Source organism: Musca domestica, unplaced genomic scaffold (genome assembly GCF_030504385.1).
Source record: "Musca domestica strain aabys unplaced genomic scaffold, Musca_domestica.polishedcontigs.V.1.1 39, whole genome shotgun sequence".
NCBI classification, from domain to species: Eukaryota; Metazoa; Arthropoda; class Insecta; order Diptera; family Muscidae; genus Musca; species Musca domestica.
Window position 1 is genome coordinate 2,981,952 of NW_026712326.1, and position 23,645 is coordinate 3,005,596.

The 23,645-nt window shown below is 34.1% G+C and overlaps 1 protein-coding gene across 4 annotated transcripts in view; it reads left to right on the forward strand.

Moving 5' to 3' along the window:
• Nucleotides 1-21,638, forward strand: part of LOC101889625 (phosphatidylinositol transfer protein beta isoform) — a 48,363-nt gene extending 26,725 nt beyond the window's left edge. For 3 of the 4 annotated variants that reach the window (XM_005178151.4, XM_011292047.3, XM_011292045.3), the window contains exons 3-9: nt 8,219-8,249; nt 9,974-10,085; nt 10,161-10,312; nt 13,955-14,032; nt 17,338-17,447; nt 17,508-17,687; nt 20,317-21,597. In XM_005178151.4, the coding sequence (XP_005178208.1) occupies nt 8,219-8,249; nt 9,974-10,085; nt 10,161-10,312; nt 13,955-14,032; nt 17,338-17,447; nt 17,508-17,687; nt 20,317-20,455 (802 nt within the window). In that variant the 3' untranslated portion in view covers nt 20,456-21,597. Of the gene's footprint in view, nt 1-8,218; nt 8,250-9,973; nt 10,086-10,160; nt 10,313-13,954; nt 14,033-14,457; nt 14,536-17,337; nt 17,448-17,507; nt 17,688-20,316 lie in introns of all 4 variants that reach the window. The other variant, XM_005178152.4, reaches the window with a different exon arrangement.
• Nucleotides 21,639-23,645: the final 2,007 nt, after the last annotated feature.

Below are 23,645 nucleotides of genomic sequence, written 5' to 3' on the forward strand. Positions count from 1 at the left end.
TGTTTTATGGAAAAAGTGTTCGATAACAACTTAAGTTGACAAGTCGTTCGATAATATATTTTTGTATGGAAAGTGGTTTGATAAAAACTTTAACTATAGAAAATTTTTTCGATACCATCGATTGCTATACAACATTTTTCCGACAACAACTCTTTATATAATTTATTTTATATTTTTATTTATATAACAAAAGTGGTTGATGATAACTATTTTTATCCAAAGCTTGCCCGTTAACTATTTTTTTCTATTGAAGATTTGTTCAATAGTATCGTTTTATACCGAAAAATTATTCGATAACAAGGTTCTCCTTGTACGATCACAACATTTTCTATAGATAAAATGTTCGATAACTGTGTTTTCAATGGAAAAATGTTCGACAATAACATTTCCTATAGAAAACTTTTTCGACTTCGCTTTCCACAAAGAATTGGTTCGATAAGGATGTTTTCTAAGGTAAACTTTTTCGATAACAAAGTTTTCTACAGAGTAGCTGTACGATACAAACGTCATCCATACATAACTTGTTCGATGAAAATATTTTTGAAAGAAATTTTATTCAATTTTATTCTACCAAGAACCTCTTCGATAACGACGTTTTCTATGGACATTTAATCGATAATCAAGTTTTCTACGAAAAATATATTCCACCATTATGTTTTCTACAAAAAAACTTTTTCGATTGCACTGATTTGTATAGGAAAAAAATATCGTTAGAAACTTATTCTCTTAAAAAATTGTATCGATAACCATGTATTCTACTTTAAAATTTGATCGATAACAAACTTTCCTACAGAAAACATGTTCTATAGTAACGTTAGCCATAGGAAATTCATTCGATAAAATCTTTCTATGTAAAAAACTTCTTCTATTGCATTATTTTTTATAGAAAACATTTCGATAAAATCGTATTCTCCATAAAATTGTATCGATAACTAAGTATTTTATGTTAAAACTAGTTCGATAACAACCTTTACTTTAGAAAACTTGCTCGATAACAATCTTTTCTGCTGACTTTATATTTGATAACAACGTTTGAAACTATTTCGATAACATATTTTTCTATAAGAAACGTGTTCGATAACAACATTATATCGAACAGGTGTTTCATAACAAGTTTTTCTATTAAAAAGTGTTCGATTACCATTTATTTTTTATTTCTTTATGGATAAATTGTTCGATAACAATTTTTTAATTTATTATTTATCGATAACAACATTTTTTGTCGAAAAATGAACTGATTAATCGAAAAATTGTTTGACAAAATTATTTTCTATATTTTTCCATAGATTCGATATCAGTTATTCAATTGTTCGATAACAATTTAATGTCGAAAATGTGTTTTCTGTCGACGAATTTTTCGATACCTATTTTTCTATGAAAAAACAGTTCAATGAAACTTTTTCTTGTAGAAAGATTTTTTCGATACAAATTTCTCGGATGGGATTTCTTGCAGAAAGATTTTTCCGACACCAACTCCTGAGATGGGCTTTCTTAGAGAAAGCTTTTTCCGGCACCAGTTCTTTCTTTGAAAAGGTTTTTCGATAATGATTTTTTTGTTATAATGAGAAAATTGTTCGATAACATACTTCTTTATGAAAAGATTGTTTGACATCAGTTCAAGGGATTTTCGATAACATCATCCTTAATTAAAAGTAGCTCAAAAAAAAATTCTAAAAAAATGATTTGATAACAAATTTTACTATTGGAAACTTTCTTAAAGTTGTTGATTTGTTTCTTCTATTCTATCAATCATCGATGATATCGCTTAACCTAGCATTTTCCTTCGAATCTGTTCAATCATTTATATCCGCATTTCATTTTTGTTTTGTCTGATTTCTCATGGCATTCTTCTTCTTCGTCTTCTTGAGTGCAATTGAAATTTTTGTTTCTCATTGGCATATTCGTTCGCATTTTTTCCACACAATGTCAATGTCGAAAACAAAATCGAAATACGCGCAATTCATTCGTTACAATAACCAACGGTATCGCAAGCACAATCACATTCGTTGCAATTGCAGTCGCATTCGCAATTTGTTTTTATGTATTTTATTGTTTTTGTTTTATTATTATTTTTAGCATTTCACTTTGATTAGGTTTTTTTTACAAGTAATACGGACGGGGATGTGGGTGGTGGGTGTTTGGCTGGTGGTCGTCGTGTTCGTTGATGATGTCTGGCAAACATTTTGCCTTGGTGATTAGTTCACGTTCTGAAAACGTTTAGAATCCATTTCAAATTTTAATTGGATTTGGAAAATTGTTAAGCCATTCAAAGGATGGAGATTGGAAAGCAAGAGAACTCCTTAATTATATGGAGACGTTTATTTTACTTTATTTTTTTATCAACCTCTAAATAAAAATGGGATAATTGCTTGGAAATTCCATGTCGCGAAACCACACTTCGTTTCGGCTTGGAAACAGTTCATATTTTTCGCAATTCTGTTTTGAGATATTAACGTGTCAATACAAACACAAAACATATGACCAAATAAGGCCAACCATTATTGAGTTTTCAAATAAATACACAAATATATTCCAAAAATAACCCGACAAATTGATTTAAATATGAAATTTCAAACCAACACAACATAGAAGAGAAGAGGAGAAACAGAAACCAGCTCAAGTGAAAATTGTTGAATATTATGACCGACCGACCTCCCAATTAACCCATTAAAAACTATTTAGGTCGTCGCTCAAGTGAGACTCTTAAAAATTATTTTGGTATTTTTTATTTGTTACAATGTTGAATTGTTTGTTTGTTTGAGGCTCTCTCTTGACTTTGATAAGCCAAGTGGCGCAAAGATGAATCATTCATTGCTTGTAACCATATTCCAGTTCTTGGAATATTTTAAAGGTTTCTTGTTTGGTTTGTTATTTGAATTTCCGCGTCTACTCCAACAGACAGAGTTGTTTTGTTATCATAACTCGTCTACAATATCTTATCATATTTGGCCCACAGCATAGTCAAGACCATTTGACATTTGATTTGTTACCTTTGAAACTTAAAAAAAAATATATTTAAAGAATTTAATGGTATGTTCCCGAACTGCAAGAATGTAGAATTTACAACGTTTTCTATGGGAAACTTTCCCGATAACAACGTTTTCGTACAGAAAACTTGTTCGATAACAATGTTTTTTCCAGAAAACTTGTTCGATAACAACATTTTTTATAGAAAACTTGTTCGATAACAACGTTTTCCATAGAAAACTTGTTCGATAACAACGTTTTATATAGAAAACTTGTTCGATAACAACGTTTTCTATAGAAAACTTGTTCGATAACAACGTTTGCTATAGAAAACTTGTTCGATAACAATGTTTTCTATACAAAACTTTTTCGATAACATCGTTTTCTATAGAAAACTTGTTCGATAACAATGTTTTCTACAGAAAACTTGTTCGATAAAACGTTTTCCACAGAAAACTTGTTCGATAACAACATTTTCTATAGAAAACTTGTTCGATAAAAACGTTTTCCACAGAAAACTTGTTCGATAACAACGTTTTCTATAGAAAACTTGTTCGATAATAACGTTTTCTATAGGAAACGTGATCGATAACAAAGTTTTCTATAAGAAACCTGATCGATAACAACGTTTTCCATAGAAAACTTGTTCGAAACAACGTTTTCTATAGAAAACTTGTTCGATAACAACGTTTTCTATAGAAAACTTGTTCGATAACAACGTTTTCTATAGACAACTTGTTCGATAACAACGTTTTCTATAGAAAACTTGTTCGATAACAACGTTTTCTATAGAAAACTTGTTCGATTACAACATTTTCTATAGAAAACTTGTTCGATAACAACGTTTTCTATAGAAAACTTGTTCGATAACAACGTTTTCTATAGAAAAGTTGTTCGATAACAACGTTTTCTATAGAAAAGTTGTTCGATAACAACGTTTTCTATAGAAAAGTTGTTCGATAACAACGTTTTCTATAGCAAACTTGTTCGATAACAACGTTTTCTTTAGAAAATTTGTTCGATAACAACATTTTCTATAGAAAACTTGTTCGATAACAACGTTTTCCATAGAAAACTTGTTCGATAACAACGTTTTATATAGAAAACTTGTTCGATAACAACGTTTTCTATAGAAAACTTGTTCGACAACAACGTTTGCTATAGAAAACTTGTTCGATAACAATGTTTTCTATACAAAACTTTTTCGATAACATCGTTTTCTATAGAAAACTTGTTCGATAACAATGTTTTCTACAGAAAACTTGTTCGATAACAACGTTTTCCACAGAAAACTTGTTCGATAACAACATTTTCTATAGAAAACTTGTTCGATAAAAACGTTTTCCACAGAAAACTTGTTCGATAACAACTTTTTCTATAGAAAACTTGTTCGAAAACATCGTTTTCTATAGAAAACTTGTTCGAAAACATCGTTTTCTAAAGAAAACTTGTTCGATAACAACGTATTTTATAGAAAACTTTTTCGATAACAATGTTTTCTACAGAATACTTGTTCGATAATAATGTATTATACAGAAAAAAAATGTTCGATAACAATGCTTTCTATAGAAAAATTGTTCGATAACAATGTCTTCTATAGAAAATTGGTTCGATAAAAATGTTTTCTATAAAAAAAACTTGTTCGACAAGAATGTTTTCTATACAAAACTTTTTCGATAACATCGTTTTCTATAGAAAACTTGTTCGATAACAACGTTTTCCATAGAAAACTGGTGCGATAACAACGTTTTCTATAGAAAACTTTTTCGATAACAAGCTTTTCTATAGAAAACTTGATCGATAACCAGGTTTTATATTGAAATTTTGTCGGAAAACAACGTTTTCTATGGGAAACTAGTTCGATAACAATGTTTTCTGCGGTAAAATTATTCTATACAAAATATTTTCGATAGCAAGGCTTTTCATAATCACCCTGTGATTCGATAATAACGTTTCATTACAAAACAAGAATCTATAAAATGTTCTTGTTCCATCACGAAATGCCTATTCATTCCAAATGTCCTTTTCTATGTTAACCTCTATTCTTTCCACCCAGCCATTGTAATAACCCCTTGAATTTTGAATATGAATGGAGGACAGAAAAAAGTTCATTTCATGTCACACTTTATTTCATTTACAATAATTACGACACTCTTCGGCGCGGCAGCTTCAAAACTTTTTCAACACAAACGCAAAACATTCAAATTGGATAACAAAAACCTTGAAATCCTACAAAAAGAGTGGAGGAGTGGCGTGGGTGCTGGTGGTAGCAACTGAAGCGAACGAGAAACGGACGTTAGTCGTCTCGTCGTACTTGAAATAGAAAGAGTTGAATTGTTCAGATGTGAAATATGTTGTTGTCGTTGTCGTTTGATGTCGCCATAGATCCGCTGCGGCAGCAACAAACAACTACAACAAAAAAATAAGGTTAGCTTCAACTAACCGGGTGAAAATAACTAAAGCAAGACAATATATTACAAACACAAACTATATGTTTCGAGCGGAAATGGCAACAACCACATGTTGTTTTTGTTGTTGTTGTGGTTGTTATTGCCAGGGCAATGGAAAGAGCCACAAAAACACCTAATGTTTTTATGCTCCTTTGCCAGTTTTGATAGTCGGGGGAGGTGGACTATTATAAAAGATATGATGCAGGTGGTGGTAGATTGGACGAAACTTTATTTACTTTTTTGTTATCGAGTTAAGGTTTAAGAGAAATTGTAGTTTGTGTTGCATATCGGTTGGTGGCTTTACCTTGAATCCTTGATAGTGTTATAAAAAATGTGTTTTGTATGCAGTTTGTGTTGCAGGGCTTCGGAAAGTTTGTTCTTCTTTTTCTTCTATGGCTGCTTGTGGTCTGCATTTAATTGCCCGTGGAAGCAAGTGGCGCCCAATATGGGTGGTGTTGTGGTTACTCAATGTTTTTATTTCTCTTTGAAATTTAATTATTTATTATTATCGATGGAAAAAAGTTGTTCGATTATAACAATTTTTATAAAGCAGTTGTCGGACAATAGTGTTTCCTATAGAAAACTAGTTCCACAACAATGTTTTCTATGGAATACTTGTCCGATAACAATGTTTTCTATAGAAAACTTGTCGATAACAACATTTTCTATGGAAAACTTTTTCGATAACAACGTTTCCTATGAAACACGTTTTCGATAACAATGTTTTCTAAGAAAAACTTGTTCGATAGTAATGATTTCTATAGAAAAATAGTTCGATAACAATGTTTTGTATGGAACTTGTTCGATAACAATGTGTTCTCGATGTTCTCTCTACCGATAACAAATGTTTCTTGTTCGATAACGTTGTTTTCGGAAGACAATTTGTTCGATAACAATATAGAAAAATTCTAGAGAAAACTTTTTCGATAAGAATATTTTCTATATAAAACATGTTCGATAACAACGTTTTCTATAGAAAAATTGTTCGATAATAACGTTTTCTATAGAAAACTTGTTCGATAACCACGTTTTCTATAGAAATCTTGTTCGATGACAATGTTTTCGATAGAAAACTTGTTCGATAACAATGTTTTCTATAGAAAACTTGTTCGATAACAATGTTTTCTATAGAAAACTTGTTCGATGACAATGTTTTCTCTAGAAAACTTGTTCGATGACAATGTTTTCTCTAGAAAACTTGTTCGATGACAGTGTTTTCTATAGAAAACTTGTTCGATAACAATGTTTTCTATAGAAAACTTGTTCGATGACAATGTTTTCTCTAGAAAACTTGTTCGATGACAATGTTTTCTCTAGAAAACTTGTTCGATGACAATGTTTTCTCTAGAAAACTTGTTCGATAACAATGTTTTCTATAGAAAACTTTTCAATAACAACGTATTCTATAGAAAACTTGTTCGATAACAATGTTTTCTATAGAAAACTTTTCGATAACAATGTTTTCTATAGAAAACTAGTTCGATAACAATGTATTCTACAGAAAACTTGTTCGATAACAATGTTTTCTAAAGAAAACTTTTCGATAACAATGTTTTCTATAGAAAACTAGTTCGATAACAATGTTTTCTATAGAAAACTTGTTCGATGACAATGTTTTCTATAGAAAACCTGTTCGATAACAATGTTTTCTATAGAAAGCGTGTTCGATAACAATGTTTTCTATAGAAAGCGTGTTCGATAACAATGTTTTCTATAGAAAACTTGTTCGATAACAATGTTTTCTATAGAAAACTTGTTCGGTAACAATGTTTTCTATAGAAAACTTGTTCGATAACAAAGTTTTCTATAGAACATTTTGTCCGATCACAATTTTTTCTATAGAAAATTTGTCCGATCACAATTTTTTTCTATAGAAAATTTGTCCGATCACAATGTTTTCTATAGAAAATTTGTCCGATCACAATGTTTTCTATAGAAAATTTGTCCGATCACAATGTTTTCTATAGAAAATTTGTCCGATCACAATGTTTTCTATAGAAAATTGGTCCGATCACAATGTTTTCTATAGAAAACTTGTCCGATAACAATGTTTTCTATAGAAAATTTGTCCGATCACTATGTTTTCTATAGAAAATTATAGAAAACATGTTAGATAACAATGGTTTCTAGAGAAAACTTGTTCGATAACAACGTTTTCGATAGAAATCTTGTTCGATGACAATTTTTTCTACGGATAATTAGCTTGATAAATTTTTTTTTAGAGAAAACTTGTTCGATAGCAATTTTTTCTATAGAAAACTTGTCCAATAACAATGTTTTCTATAGAAATTTTGTCCGATCACTATGTTTTCTATAGAAAACATGTTAGATAACAATGTTTTCTATTGAAGACTAGGTCGATAACAATTTTATCTGTGGAAAACTTGTTCGATAACAATGTTTGTTATAGAAAACTTGTTCGATAACAATGTTTTCTACAAGAAACTTGTTCGATAATTATGTTTTCTATGCAAAACTTGTTCGATAACAATGTTCGATAATAATATTTTAGTCTCTCAAACATATTTCATTTCAAAGTTTCTTAATAACAACATTTTAACATTACCCTTAACAATTTTGATGTAACCCAATATTGTTTAGATATTTTGCACCGCACTTGCCGTAGTTGTTTTTAATTAAATTCTTAAAAAAATACCATCAAAGCTGTGACGGAGATGCAACTAGAAAAAGAAGAAGAATGCACCTCGTGTCACAGTTTATAATGGCAACTATTCCCATTTCGCCGAAGCTTATAAAGTTTTCTAATTAAAAATTCTTTTCTATCTTTTTTTCACTTCCAGCCGAGTCACTTTGCCATTAACTGTTGAGGAGGTACGTATTGATATCATGTTAGAAAAACAAAAAAAGAAAAACCCCCACTCCTACCACTCTTGTTGTTGGGCCCAAACACCATCCATTTTATGTATAGATTGAATCACAACATCAAAAAAAAAAAAATCAGAATTGAAAACAATTAAACGTGCTCCAAACCTCCCCTGAAAAAGGGGCGAACAATCAGATAAACGAACAAAATGATGAGACTGCAGCGGATGCGGATACAATTGCGACAACAAAATGACATTAACCGACATTACTCGTGTCGCTGCTCTACACACAACAAGTGCTTGCTACCACATTTGAGTACAAAGTAGGCCATTAAATAGTCAAGACATGTATGATGGACCCAGGTGTGGTCGTGGGTATGTACCTGTGTGTGTGTGATGCCTACAATGATGCTCCAAATTAAAACCAACTTGTCACCACTTGAAGTACAACATGCCAGCCAACAACAAGGTTGCCTGTCCAAAGTGTTTTAAATTATTCATACGATGGGATTTTTCTCATTTGTCAATGATTTATCTTCAATGGTGATATCATGCGGCAGCAATGTGGAAATCCCAAAATGAATTTCAGATATTTGTGCAAACGGATCTTTTGTCACAAAAACGTGTGTTCGAAAAACGCCTATACTATATTTTTTCCAAGTGAAATGGAGTTCACCAATGTTCCTTTATCAAAACTTCTTTAGGGATAACTTTTTTCTACGAAAAGGTGTGGTTCCGCAACAACTTTTCTATATAAACAACTTTTCTATACGAAAAGATGTTGTTAGGCAACAAATGGTGTTGTTGAACAACATCTTCTCAATACGAGAAAGTGTTCAACAACATCTTTTTGTCTAATATCCTTTGGGTCATTGTCATCTCTCAATTGTTTTCATAGAAAACATTAATCCCAAACCATCCAATGGATGTCAAATTTGAAATCCCTTTGTTTTAGCTTAAAATCCTCTTAACATGGCTTTGTAATAAAATTTAACAACCTACACCGAACAATGATGACATTTTGGGAAATGTAAACACTTTTCGTCCTGTTCGAAGCCCACGTGGCAAACGAAGCCTACACCGTTTACACATAACACGTGTTACTCTCTATGGCCTACACGTTTCATTGCCCCTAACACCCATACACATAGTAACTCACATACATAGCTCCGAATGTACATTGATTGTGCGTGTCCAGTTTGTGGTTTGAAATCGTTCAATCAACAATTGCAGAATGTGGGGGAGAAGCAACCAACCAACTAACTGTCTAACCTAACTGGGGGTGATTTAAACCCACACAGTTATGCCATACTTAGAAGTGGAATTGTTGTCTGACCTCCGAGAGTGGTGGGGTCCTTTTAAATATCTACTCCTGCTCTTCCTGTCTCTCTGGCCACCCTAAGGGGCCATTTGTTGTCTTGCAATTGAAAGTGCTTTAATTGATTTCGTTTTGTTCCTTTGTGGGTCGACAAGAGTGTGTGTGTGTGTGTGTGAGTGTTTTTATTGCATTCAAACCTAAACAAATGAAAATGTCCAAGTTTAATTGATTTTCTTGTCGCATTGTCGTGTCCATTTCTTAAACAATATTTAATTACTTTTTCTTTTTTTCACTCTCTCTCTCCCTCTTGTTTTCTTTTCATGTTGCTAACCCCTAACCTCAATTGTGGGGCTACACAATATTTCTATTTATCTCCTGGCCATCCATTCATCCATCCGTCCATCCATCAATAGTACCAAGTTGCACAACTGTATTCCGTGGCGGAGGCATCTAAAAATGAAACGGGCGGTGGTGAAGGTATTGAAGTAATAAAAAATGAACCCTTTACCGATCATCCATTGTTGGGTAAGTTGTTGTAAATTGTAAATGTTTTATTTTGAAATTCGATTAATATTGTGTTTTGTTTGTGTCCCATTTCAGGTGGCAAATATAGTTCCGGTCAGTATACATATAAAATTTATCATTTGGCTTCAAAAGTCCCAGCATTTATAAGAATATTGGCACCCAAAGGATCTCTGGAGATTCACGAAGAGGCATGGAATGCCTATCCATATTGTAAAACAGTCATTACGGTATGTTGTCGGGGGAGATATTTTCCATATCCCCATTGTCATCAAAAATGCAGAGAATTATTTTTCCTATTCCTAATGGAAGGTTATAAAATCATAATTTGTTTTACATAGATTTGGTGGTGTGGTGGATGAGAGGTCTTAAAGTAATTATCCACCAAGAATGTCTCTTCAATTTTGAGTCCGTTTTTAGATTTACAATGCTATTATTAACCATTAATTCCTGTCACGTTTGTATGTTCGTGTTCTGGCAAGTGGCTCTTGGATCCATAGAGTATTGTTTTACCCACTAAGATCCAGGAACAGAAGAAGCGACTGCTCACTTTATTTCACGAACACCTTCGGCTTCCCTTTCTAGAACTTGTAGATTTAGACAGTGGCAGAGCAAATGTTCGACCGTTTCTGAGTCTGTAGTTGTTGTAACATCCTCAAAATTTTGTTCGAATTCTGCTAATCCTGTTCTAAGTGCAAGTTCAAAAATGTGGCTACTTTTACGGGCTATAACTAGAGGTCTTCTGGAGTGAGTGGGGTAGGTTCGCCAGGGCAAATAAAGAGATGCAGCCTGAATCATCCGCCGGGCAGACGTTTCGCACATCTTTGGCAATTCGTGCCCAATACAAATTGAGACGATTGCACCATAATTGCGCCAAAACTAGCCTGGTTTGTCTAGACAGATGACGTTCTTCAGCTGCAATGAATTGGGGTGGACTCCGAGGACGGCATTCATTCTATAATAATCTGTGACTGGTTTGGTATAAATGCCTTTCTGCCTAATAGGTTTCTTGATCTAGAGGCTCTGACTTATAGCTACGCCGTTGGTCATGTATTTCCTTCCTGACACGCCCGGGGGGAGAGTTGTTTTGAGGGTTTGAATGACTCCCGCGATTACACTCAAGCAGGTACTTCACTGACGTACAGAAAGGACCTTCGACTCCTCATGTAGATGGTCCACTGGTGCCATGGGGCGGAGGCACCCTGTCGCAATTCTCAAGGCAGCATTATTGCAGGTCTGGATATTCTTCCACGGCGTAGCATTTATATTCGTAGACTTAAGGTCGCACAGCTGACCGCAGACCGTATTATCGCGTTTTAAGGGGTTGACAAGGCCTTCATGTCCGCAGCCCAAGTGCTAGCGCTTTGAGGACCTTGCTCCTACTTTTCATATATTCTTCCACTGCGAAGCACTCATATTTGCAGACTCAGGTCGCATAGCTGACAACTGGCCGACTTATCGCGTTATAAGAGGTTAACAAGGTATCCATGTCCGCAACCAAAGCCATATACGCAGGTACTTCACTGTCGTACAGGAAGGACCTTCGTCTCCTCATACAGATGGTCCACTGGTGCCATGGGGAGAAGACATTCTGTCGCAATACCCAGGGAAGCATTATTGCAGTTCTGGATATTCTTAAAGGGCGTAGCATTTATATTAGTAGACCTGAGGTCGCACAGCTGACCGCAGACCGTATTATCGCGTTTTAAGGGGTTGATAAGGCCTTCATGTCCGCAGCCCAAGTGCTAGCGCTTTGGGGACCTTGTTCCTACTTTCCATATATTCTTCCACTGCGAAGCACTTATATTTGCAGACTAAGGTCGCATAGGTGACAACTGGCCGACTTATCGCGTTATAAGAGATTAACAAGGTATCCATGTCCGCAGCCCAAGCTACATACGCAGGTACTTCACTGACGTACAGGAAGGACCTTCGCCTCCTCATGTAGATGGTCCACTGGTGCCATGGGGAAGGAGGCATCCTGTCACAATACTCAGGGAAGCATTATTGCAGGTCTGGATATTCTTCCACGGTGTAGCATTTATATTAGTAGACCTGAGGTCGCACAGCTGACCGCAGACCGTATTATCGCGTTTTAAGGGGTTGACAAGGCCTTCATGTCCGCAGCCCAAGTGCTAGCGCCTTGAGGACCTTGTTCCTACTTTTCATTTTGGCCGCAGATAACTGTGGATTGTATGGACCGCTTGTACATGCTGTCGAGTGTGGCCCCTAGGATCTTGGGGTTGTTGGTGGTCGGTGGCCTTTAATAGTCAGCGTCGATGTAGACTCAGCTGGAAGTCATGACCCTTATGTTCAAGTGACCTGTTATGTTTTTCACCATAATTTTGGCTATATTTTCTTCGAGAGCCAGTTTTGTTGGGCCTTCCAAGAGTAATATTTCTTTATCTATCGAATAGTGTAGCATATATGTGGAGGAGTTGTAAAAGAAGTTCCTAATGTTTAGGCTACCGCAAAAGACTCCTGCATTTTTTCTACTTTCTATCTTGGAACCATCAGCATATATAGCTACTATCATGCTGCTATGGGCTTATATGCGAAATAAAGACTTCAAATCTTCTATCGAAAATGTGTCATGGAAAGAAGGAAGGAGACGTAAACCCGTTAAATTGTTTGTGATTTCCAAAAGATGATGTGAAAGGACTCAAGATTATAGGACTATAGCTAAGGACCGAAGTCTGTAGAACGATAGTCAAAAAAAACGGTAACCTTAGGGTCGGTGAAAGTAGTCATATAATTCCTGGTCGGAGAACGGTAGTCTGAATAATAGGAGACAAAATTCAAGTTTAAAATATGTGTTAATAGAGAGTAGTCTAAGGGAGCTTTAAAGGGCAGTAGACTAAAGGACGAACAATTAGGAAATTCCAGTTTACATGTAATTTGTCAAAGGACGGTACTCTCAAGGATGATACTCTAAAGGACGGTAGTCTAAATGACGCTAGTCTAAGATTTAAGCTTTTTTTATAGAGACTAAAGGACGATATTTTAAAGCATGATAGTCAAGTGCCATAAGTCTAAGGATGGAAGTCTAAAAAATAACCCCCCCCAAAAAGACCTTAGTCTAAAGGACGATACTCTTAAGAACGGTAGTCAAAAGGGCGGTATTCTAAGGACGGTAGTCCTAAGAAGATAGTCCAAATGACTATAATCTAAAGGCTTGTAGTCTAAAAGATGATAGCCTAAACGACCGTGGTCTGAATAGCCGTTTTCTAAAGGACGGCTTTAGACCAAAGTACGATAGTCTAAAAGACGATACTCTAAAAGATGATGGTATTAAAAACCAGCCTAAAGAAGGCCTTTCCGTGAACATCTCATATTAGAAAACTGAAATAGCTGGTTTGTCGGAAATTTAACAAGCGTAACAACTTTTCAAGGTATTCCAATACAGATTTATAAACGAAAGTAAAACCTTCGATAATTGTCTCACGGGACATTTTGGTTGTCTTCCTATTTCTCAGGCTGATATCCATCTCTTCGCAAAGCAAACCAATGCCAGCGACCATTTATTTCCCTTCTTAAAGATAATGAGAGTATGGTATGACTTGAACCCATTTCACATTTTCGATACGATAGCAAGTGTTTTGGAGTCTAAAACAGGAGATATTTAATTTCAAACTTTTATTTTATGTCCGACTTTGGCCCATTAATAATCCGTTTCATTTTCGATGTATTGCCGTTCAAAGTTTGCTCCAATTTAATAAAAATTTTTACTTTTTTACCTCTAACTACACCACCTAATCTCACTTTTTCTCAATTGTAATACCAGGATTTAAAAAGTGTGAACATGAAACCCATTCTATTATGACAACTATTTTTAATCCCTTTTCCTTTCCCAAAATTATGTTTGTTTATAGAATCCTAAGTTTATGAAAGATGGCTTTAAAGTTATTATAGATTCTCTGCATTTAGCCGATCTAGGAGAGTCTGAAAATGTAAGTTAACAAAGGATACTAAATGTAATTAATGGTGTGTCTTTTTTCTCTCTCTTTTTCTTGTTCTTTTATTTCTTGTATTTGGTATTAATTCGCATAATCGTAATTAATTTAATAAAAAAAAATGCTTACGTACATCATGAAAAAAATCATTAAACATGGTGTTGGATTACTATTAATATTAAATATTTATGTGTGTGTGTGCGTGTAATTGAAATATATTTGTAATAATATGTTTTAAAATTAATTAATCTCTATATGTCTTTTATTTGGAATTAATAATTAATGCTTTAACTAACTGGCGATTAAACAAAATTATTTTCTTCCCCATCGATTGTGATGTAATATTATTGTAAATGTAAATTTAATTCCATTAATTAAAAAAATAAATTTGTTTAAAAAAAAACCCGTCGTCATATAACCAGAATCCTGGTTATATGAAAGATAATTTTATCATAATCATTGAATCTCATCACATTGCTGATATAGGCGACCAGGAAAATGTGAGTCATTTTCTTTGTTTAAAACTTACTAATATTTATTGCGTGTGTGTGGAGACACAACGAATAATGGGTGAAGTGAGTCCAAAGATGTTTTTGTTAGAAATTAAAAAAAAAAATAATAATTTGTATTTATTTTTAAATTCAATCAAATTCCTGCAGTGTTTCCTTTTTTTATGCCCTCAGCCATATGGTTAGAGAGAGTATATATCATTTGATACGGCCAAAACGAGCCTCATGAAAATAACGGTTTTAGATCCTAGGTCTTTTTGGACCAAATCCGCTTCAGGACATTTGGAGTCGATCTTGCGATGTCCGTCTGTCTGTCTGTATGGCTGGTGAGCACGATAACTCCCGAAGGGAGTATCCGATTTGGTCCAAACGTGGTACATCGTAATATTTTTGTCAAGCTTAGATCGAGTTCCAAGATGGGTCGGTTCACACCTTCTGGTACCTCCCCCACAAAAGGTCGAAATTTTCAAAGAAAATATTTTACTGCACAGGAATAGAAAGGATAATCCAATTTTTCTCCAACTTTGCAAATGCTAATGTTTGCATCAATGCTAGATCAGGTGCGGAAATGGACAATGTCAAGTATCTGCCCCACAAAGGGTCAACATTTGAATAATTATAACTCTTACAAAATGTGAAGTAAGAGTCCGATTGTCTTTAAATTACAAACATCACAATATTTTCTTTAACCCAAGGTCTGGTGTTAAGATGGAATACATCGGTCCACTCTTTCTGGTACCTCCCCCACAAAGTGTCAAAATTTTGAAAAAATATATTTTTTGCACAGAAAGGGGAACGATAATCCGATTTTGCGCCAACTTTGCAAATCGAAATATTTGTATCTGTGCTAGATCAGGAGCGAAAATGGACAATATCGGTCCACTCTATCAAGTACCTCCCCCACAAAGGGTCATAATTTTGAATAATTACAACTCTTATAAAATGTGATGTGAGTGTCCGATTGTCTTCAAATTACAAACATCACAATATTTTTGTTAGCCCAAGGTCTGGTGTTAAGATGGAATACATCGGTCCACTCCCTCTGGTACCTCTCCCATAAAGGGTCAAAATTTTAAATAACCATGAAGCTCATAAAACGCGAAATTAACATCCGAGTCCATTCGGACTTTGCTAATTTCAATATTTCTATGGAGCTAAGATCTGTTATAAAGATGGTAGAGATCGGACCATTTCTTCTGGTACCTCCCCCACAAAGGGTCAAAGTTTTGAATAACCCAAACGATTATTAAATCCGAAATTAGCATCTGATTCTCTTTTTAATTTACACATCCCATTATTTCTACTAACATAAGATCTGCTGTGAAGATGGATGTATCGGTCATCTCCTTCTGGTATCTCCCCCACAAAGGGTTAAAATTTGGAATAAGCATGAAGCTCATAAAACGCGAAATTGACATCCGACTCCATTCAGACTTGGCACATCTCAATATTTCTATCAACACAAGATCTGTTATAAATATGGTAGAGATTGGACCATTCTTTCTGGTACCTCCCTCAAAGTTTCGAATAACCAAAACGATTATTAAATCCAAAATAAGCATCCGGTTCTCTTCAAACAGGGTGAGATAAAAAAACTGCAAAAAAGTCAAACGCCATAATTTTTACATTTTTTTTTAAATTTTATTGAATGAAAGCAAAAAATGATGGAAATAGCATCACATTTTTGAATAAGTTTAGATTTGTTCGAATTGGTCACCTTTGGCACGAATTATGGCCTTCAAACGGCCAATGAAACCGTCACAAGCTACCCGAATATTTCTCTGCGGCATTTTGTCCCATTTCCAACAAAATGCTTGCTTGAGGTGGTCGACACTTTGGTATTTTTTAGTGCCAACCTTGCTTTCAAAATACTCCAGACACAATAGTCCAACGGATTGGTATCCGGAGATTTTGGTATCCATTGTGCACTGGAAATGAAGCGAGGAGCCTCATTTGCGATGGTGGAATGTCCAAGATCTGTGTCCAAAATGTTTGCGTACCCAAGACTTTAATACACCCTGCAGAATATTTTCGCGATAATATTCGGCATTTATTCTGATGCCACGGTCGATTAATACGAGCGGAGAGCGACCATCGACGACCTTTCACATTTAAATGCTGGAGAGCTCTAACGATAGCCACTTGCGGTTTTTCTCATTCTCATCAAAATGCTTTTGTACGGCCATGGTTCAGTAATTCATCAAAAGGTCCTTAGATCATTCTCTTTTTTCCTCTTCAGTTTAATCCATGGCTCTTCAGGCTTCAACTTAAAACGTGACTCTTTAGTTCACCCATCTTCCATGGCTCCCTAGATAAAAATACGGTCCTTTCGATCAACTATATTTCTCCAGCCCAACCATGGTTCTCACGATCAACCACAATTCTCTACTTCATTTGTGATTTTTTTAATCACCAAAATTATTTTTAATTAGCTCAAGTGTTAAATAGTTCGCCAATTTTTTCCAGGTTTAACCATTATTATATACTTCACCCATGGTTCCGGAAGACGTCTCAGTTTATCATTCAATTTTTTTCATATTTAGGAAGAACCCATTTACAACTTAATATTTTACGCCCCATTTTCTTTGTGTCTCTACGCCGGCATAGCTTTCCATTTTTTTTTGTTTATTTGTAACTGTATCGTAGAAAAAAATTTCGAACTAACATTTTGTATTTTTTCTGTTTAATTTTTAAGTAATAATTGGTAAAATCCTTCTACCTATCCGCGGCATAATCTAAGCTAACTTTAACTAATTACAATTTTTTCGTCTTCCTCAAATAAATAAAAAATAGGTACACCAACTGCCCCCCGAAAAACTAAAACAACGCGAAGTTGTTCATATTGATATTGCCAATGATCCCGTTACGCCTGCGGATTATAAACCTGATGAAGATCCAACAAAGTAAGTCAATGAATTTGGTGACTGGATACAGCCATTAATACATTTCTCCTTTTTCGCTAGGTTCAAATCAGAGAAAACCGGTCGCGGTCCCTTGGTTGGTGCCGACTGGAAGAAGAAGGTCGATCCAGTCATGACATGTTATAAACTGGTCACTTGTGAATTCAAATGGTTCGGTCTACAATCGAGAATAGAAAATTTCATTCAAAAATCGGAACGACGATTATTTACAAACTTCCATCGGTAGGTATACGAATGAAGTGAAAATAACATTCTCAAAAACGAAAAATAAGTGAAATTAAATGTAGAAAGTGTAATCGGAAAAGTGTAAATATATACGAATGCTTTTGATAAACCAAACGCCGCCATATGTTCTGCCTGTGGAAATGGCGGGTACAGCTGTTGTTGTGCTATACAATTTGATGATCCGCTATGACGAAACACTCTCTTATGATGAGGAGGAATAATGTCTCAGCGTCTTTGCTACTGGCAACAAAAGTGATATCGGACTGCTTGAATCACCTTTGCTTGCGTCCTTGCCTGGCTTCAGCAGCGGAATCATCCTGTCCATTTTCCACACATAGAAAACTATTGGGGTTGCTAATGACAGGTTGAGGAGCTCATTTAGATACTCAATTCCCGGTTCATCCAGTTGATCCTCCTTCACCATAGAGGAGATTCCAATGACTTTGTGTTTTCGATGACATGTGCAACATTTTCCATCGTAAATTCATGTTACCGGAATGGCCCTTGGACAACAGAAACAAGCTGTAACAGCAGCTGCGTGTTGCTTTCTGTCAATCAGGTTCTATCTCTAAATTTTAAAATTCAGTTATCTTCATAGTAGCCAAAGATCTCAGCTGTAGTCTGTAGCTGTAGGTTTGTCAGGCCAATTCAAGAGATGAGACATGGCACATCTCAATATTTCTATCAACACAGAATATGTTATAAATACGGTAGGGATCGGATCATTTCTTCTGGTACCTCCCCCTCAAAGGTTCAATATTTTAAATAACCAAAACGACCATATAATTCGAAATAAGCATCCAGTTCTCTTCAAATTTCAAACATTTCCCTTAGCCTTGATATGATTATGTAATTAATTGGAATTTATGATTTCGTATAAATTTTAGATTTTCTTTAAATTCTGCACATACCAATATTTTTATACCCTGCACCATACATAGTATGGAGGGTATATTAAGTTCGTCATTCCGTTTGTAACTTATCGAAATAATGATTTAAGATATAAGTGTATATATTCTTCATCAGCGTAAAATTCTAAGCCCTGCCCTTTAGCCCTGCAGGCAGGTCAAGTTCGAAGATGGGCTATATCGGTCCACAATATAGTATAGGCCCCATATAAAGGTACTTTCCGATATTCGGTATTTTGATGATTTTAGCCCCATTTTTCTATGGAATTGTCTGAAATTCCATACAAGGAGTTCTTTATAAGTACTTTATCTCCTGAAAGAGAATTGTCTATATAGGTCCACGATATCTTATAGCCCCCATACAACGGTACCCCCCGATATTCGGTATTTTGATTATTTAGCCACATTTTTCAACGAAATTGTTTGAAGTTCTACACAAGGAGTTGCTTCTTAGCACTTTACCCCGTGGAAGATTATTGTCTATATAGGTCCACGATATGGTATATCCCCATATAACGATACCTCCCTATATAAAAAATTGCGTATGCATGCCCACATCTTCGTATAGGCCCCATATATCAGTACCTCCCTATATTCGGTATTTTGATGATTTTAGCTCCATTATTCACCGTAGTTGTTTCAAATCTCGTATTTAGAGTTCGAAATGGGAACTGCAGTCTTCGTATAGGCTCCATATATCAGTACCTCCGTATATTCGGTATTTTGATGATTTTAGGTACATTATTCACCGGATTGTTTTTTTTTTTTGAATTTTCGTATTTGAATATTGTAATCGCTTATGACAAAAGTGGCCTATGCAGGTCCACTTCTTAGTATAGACCCCAATATAACGGCTATATTAGATATTTTGAACATTTTAACAGAATTTTTAGCGGATGTTTACCTTTTGAAAATTTCCAACTCGCACCAAATGGTGCGCCGAATAGCCGTGATGATCGGCCCGCCCGAACTTACTGCATTTTTACTTGTTATCTGTATTAGATGAAGTGGAATATATTTTCCAAAACTTTGCACATATCTCATATAAAGTGAAGGAAGTAACCAATATAGTCCAGACCTGGCACGTCGCAATATTTATATCACATTTATTTAGCCCGATACGATATGGACAATATTGGTCCACTCCTTCAAAACCTACTCCATAAAGGGTCAATAATTTGAATAATCATAATAGAAGTCAAAAATATTTAAATAATCGAACATTGGCGTATACATCTGTCGGCAAAACTGACCGATGAACTTGTTGTTACATAGCTTTGGACCATATTTTACGAATTTTAATCAGATTTTCATTTTTAATGGCAACAAGAATTTAAGGATTTTTTCAATGCGAACCAGAACTGTCAATTTAAATAGATTTTCTTTTAATATTTGTGGTAGTAATGTTTGAAATATATAACAAGTCCAGACACCAGACCTTGTAAAATTACGTATTCTTAGTACTTTAAACTATGACGAATATAAATACTATTTGGAGATTTTTTAAAAGTGGAATTATATATTTAAAGACATTTCTTTTCATGGTGCAGGGTATAAAAAATTGAAAATAATACCATGACCAAAACCATGATATTGTAAACTTTTAAAAACTTTCAAATATTCATTCCTGGACTTTAACAAATTCTCATTTTATGGAGATCCTTAACGTCTGTTAAATTTTAAATTAAATGCTATTTTTATTTTTCTCTTTCTTACAGTCAAGTATTCTGTTGGATGGATCGCTGGCACGGTCTGACAATGGAAGATATTCGTGCTATTGAAGACAAGGTCAAGGAGGAGCTCGATAAACAACGTCAAGAGGGTGAAGTGCGTGGCACCAAAGCCGATAGTGATTAGGAACAATATTAATAAATGTCGTCAAAATAAACAAAAACAAAAAAAAACCTAAAAACAAACTATATAAATATATAACAACAAAAGTAAAAAAAAAACTATACAACAACAGCAACAACACATTTAAAAGAAAGTATATGCTACAAAAGTGAAACAAAAAACAACAAATGTAAAAGAAAACAAAAGATTTAAATAAATAAATGCTGCATTAATTAAAAATCCAAAACAAATCGAAAGTCAAAAGTCGTCTTATAATAAAAAAAACCACAATAGCAATAATAATAATAATTAATTAAACATTTTTAAATGAAAAATATGTATTTTTTTCAAATATGGCACCACCAAAAAAATCAATGAAATCAAATCAACACCAATAACGATTCTACTATCACAACAATACTTACCACAACAGCATCAGCAGCAGAGCTATAGGACCTTATTACTTTCGAGACCACAAAACCAAAAAAAAAAAAGGCAACAGGACACACATAATACTGCTATATATACATACATACATGAATATTCCTATTTACCACACGCCAGGCAGAATGAAACAATCATAGCAGCAGCAGCAGTAATTACTTTTACATGGTTCGTTTGTATTTCTAGTTGTATTCTCTTCCATCCAGTTAACGAAAACAACAGCAACAACATTAACAACACCAGCAACAATTAAAAATAACAAAGGCTCTCTCTTATTTTTGTTTTGTAATTCATTTTCCTTATTTGTTTGTTGTTTGTATGTTTTTTTGATTTGTTAATTGATTTGCCTTAAAATTAATTTTTATATTTTTCCCCACCCGATTTTTTCTTCTTCTCTTTTGTAAATGTTTTTTTTTTTTTTGAGTCAGGTTTATATTATGTAATAAGTGTGTAAACAACAACAGCAAAGAATTTTTTTATATATACACTCACTCATACACACACATAGAAAGAAATATTATTATAATTATAAATACATACACATATAAATATATATATTTAAACACCAATGTTGAAATAAAAACAAAAACAAAAATAGCAATAGTTTAAGTTAATAAATACTTAACAGTACAGCAACAACAACAAAATCAACAAGATGAGATAACATACTTCTTATACAGATATATAAATATATTTACAAAGTAAAGATTAAAATAACAAAAGAGTAATAAATAAATAAATCATCCCGATCCAAAAAAAAAAACTATTTAAAGCAAAAACAGCAACACCACACCCCCCAAAATGTGTTAAATTTAATTATTTTAACAAATATTTAAACTAGAAGAAAGAGAAACTCTCCTAAATCCTCCAAAATCACACACCTCTCCTCTAAATACTATTACACGTTGTAAACATAGTGATGGGTACTACATTATTATTAAAATGATTAAAATTAATAATATTATTAAAATAATTATAATTGATTAACGTAATATTTTGTGTGGAAAAGAATAAAGATTTAGTTAAACAAATATACATATTTTGAGTTGATCATTTTGTTTAATAATTATTTTGTTTTGCAAAATGTATATGAGGGTATATTAGACTTTCGGTGATCCGGCGTTGATCACTTTTTTAAATTTTTATTACGTTTTGCCAAATGTATATGAGGGTATAATAGATTTCCAGTGTTTCTGACGGCCTTCCAAAGAAATCAACATTTCGAATACACTTATAACACAAGCATAATTTGAACATCTTCAAGTTTATTCGATAGTTCCGACTTATGGATGTTCAAAATCTACATTGTAGATCCTGATACTATGTACCTTAAAATTAAATCTGCAAATCTGAGACCTTTGTAATCCCTAAATTATAGTAACAACTGTTTCAGTTGGTCATAGGAACAACGTTTGTGTGAATATTATCATACATTGAGTGTTCTTTTCTAGATCACGAATCGAGTACCCATAACCATAGGCATGCAAGGTTTCTTGTACACTTTGCTTTGAAAATATATGGACATGTGAATTTTAAAATCCGAACAAGGCTCATTTCATAACCTCTGGGCCGAGTTGATTCGTGAACTAGATGCTATTGCATCATGAACCTTGCGATTTCTTTTGCTAAAAATCAGAATGATTTAGTCATCACATCCAGCAAAATATGGCTGGCAGAACATCTTTGAGGAATCTAATAAAAATATTTTACCCAATTTTTCTATTACTCCGGTCAACTGATAGGTGGTACCAGAAACTGGAAAAAATTAAACAATGATTCCATTTTTAAAAACCCAAGAAGCAAGGTCATTCAGGAAACGTCTTTGCGAAACCTAGCTACCATATTTATACCCTACACCACATAGTGGTAAGGGTATTATGTCGTTGTGCATTTGTTTGTAACATGGAGAAGAAAGCAAAATTGACCCATAGCTACTTTTGAGGATCTTCATAGAATCACTTTCTAAGTAGATTTATGCATGCCAGTCCGCCCGTCTGTCCATGTATTTTTGTTAACAACTGGTCGCATTTTTTATCCGATTGAGATTAAATTTTCCAAGCAATATTTTTTTTGGCCCAAGGACCAACACTATTGAAATTGGTGATGATCGGATCAAATTTAGATATAGCTCCCATATATCTTCAACCGATTTCGGGTTAACGGTATTCAAGCAAAGAAATTGTAAAACTAGTGCAATATAGTACTATATTGCAGATCCTAGAACACAACTATAATGTATAGGCTAGCGTTAAAAAGTTTTTCATGCATTTTTTTATCAAGTTCGAAGCGAGTCTTTTTCATAAATGAGTTGGAAAGAAGTCTTTTTCTTAAGCGAGCTAAAGGTTTTTATACCCTCCACCATACTATGTGTGGTATATTAACTTTGTCATCCCGTTTGTAACTCCTCGGAATACTCATGTCAGACCCAACAAAGTATATGTATTCTTAACCAGTGTAAAATTCTAAGTCGATTTAGCGATGTCTGTCTGTTATAATCACGCTTTCAAACGAATTGAGATAGAAGGCTAAAATTTGTGTATTTTGCCAGTAGGCAGTTTAAGTTCGTATATAACGGTACCTAACCATACTCGGTATTTTAATGTTTTAGCGACATTTACCGGAATAGTTTCAAATTTCGTGTTTGAAGATCTTAATGGGTATCACAACCAATGACAGAAAAAATACATATGCAGACCCACGTCCATGTATAGCCACCATATAACGGTACCTCCCAATAATTGGGATTTGTATTTAAAGTTCGCAATACGTA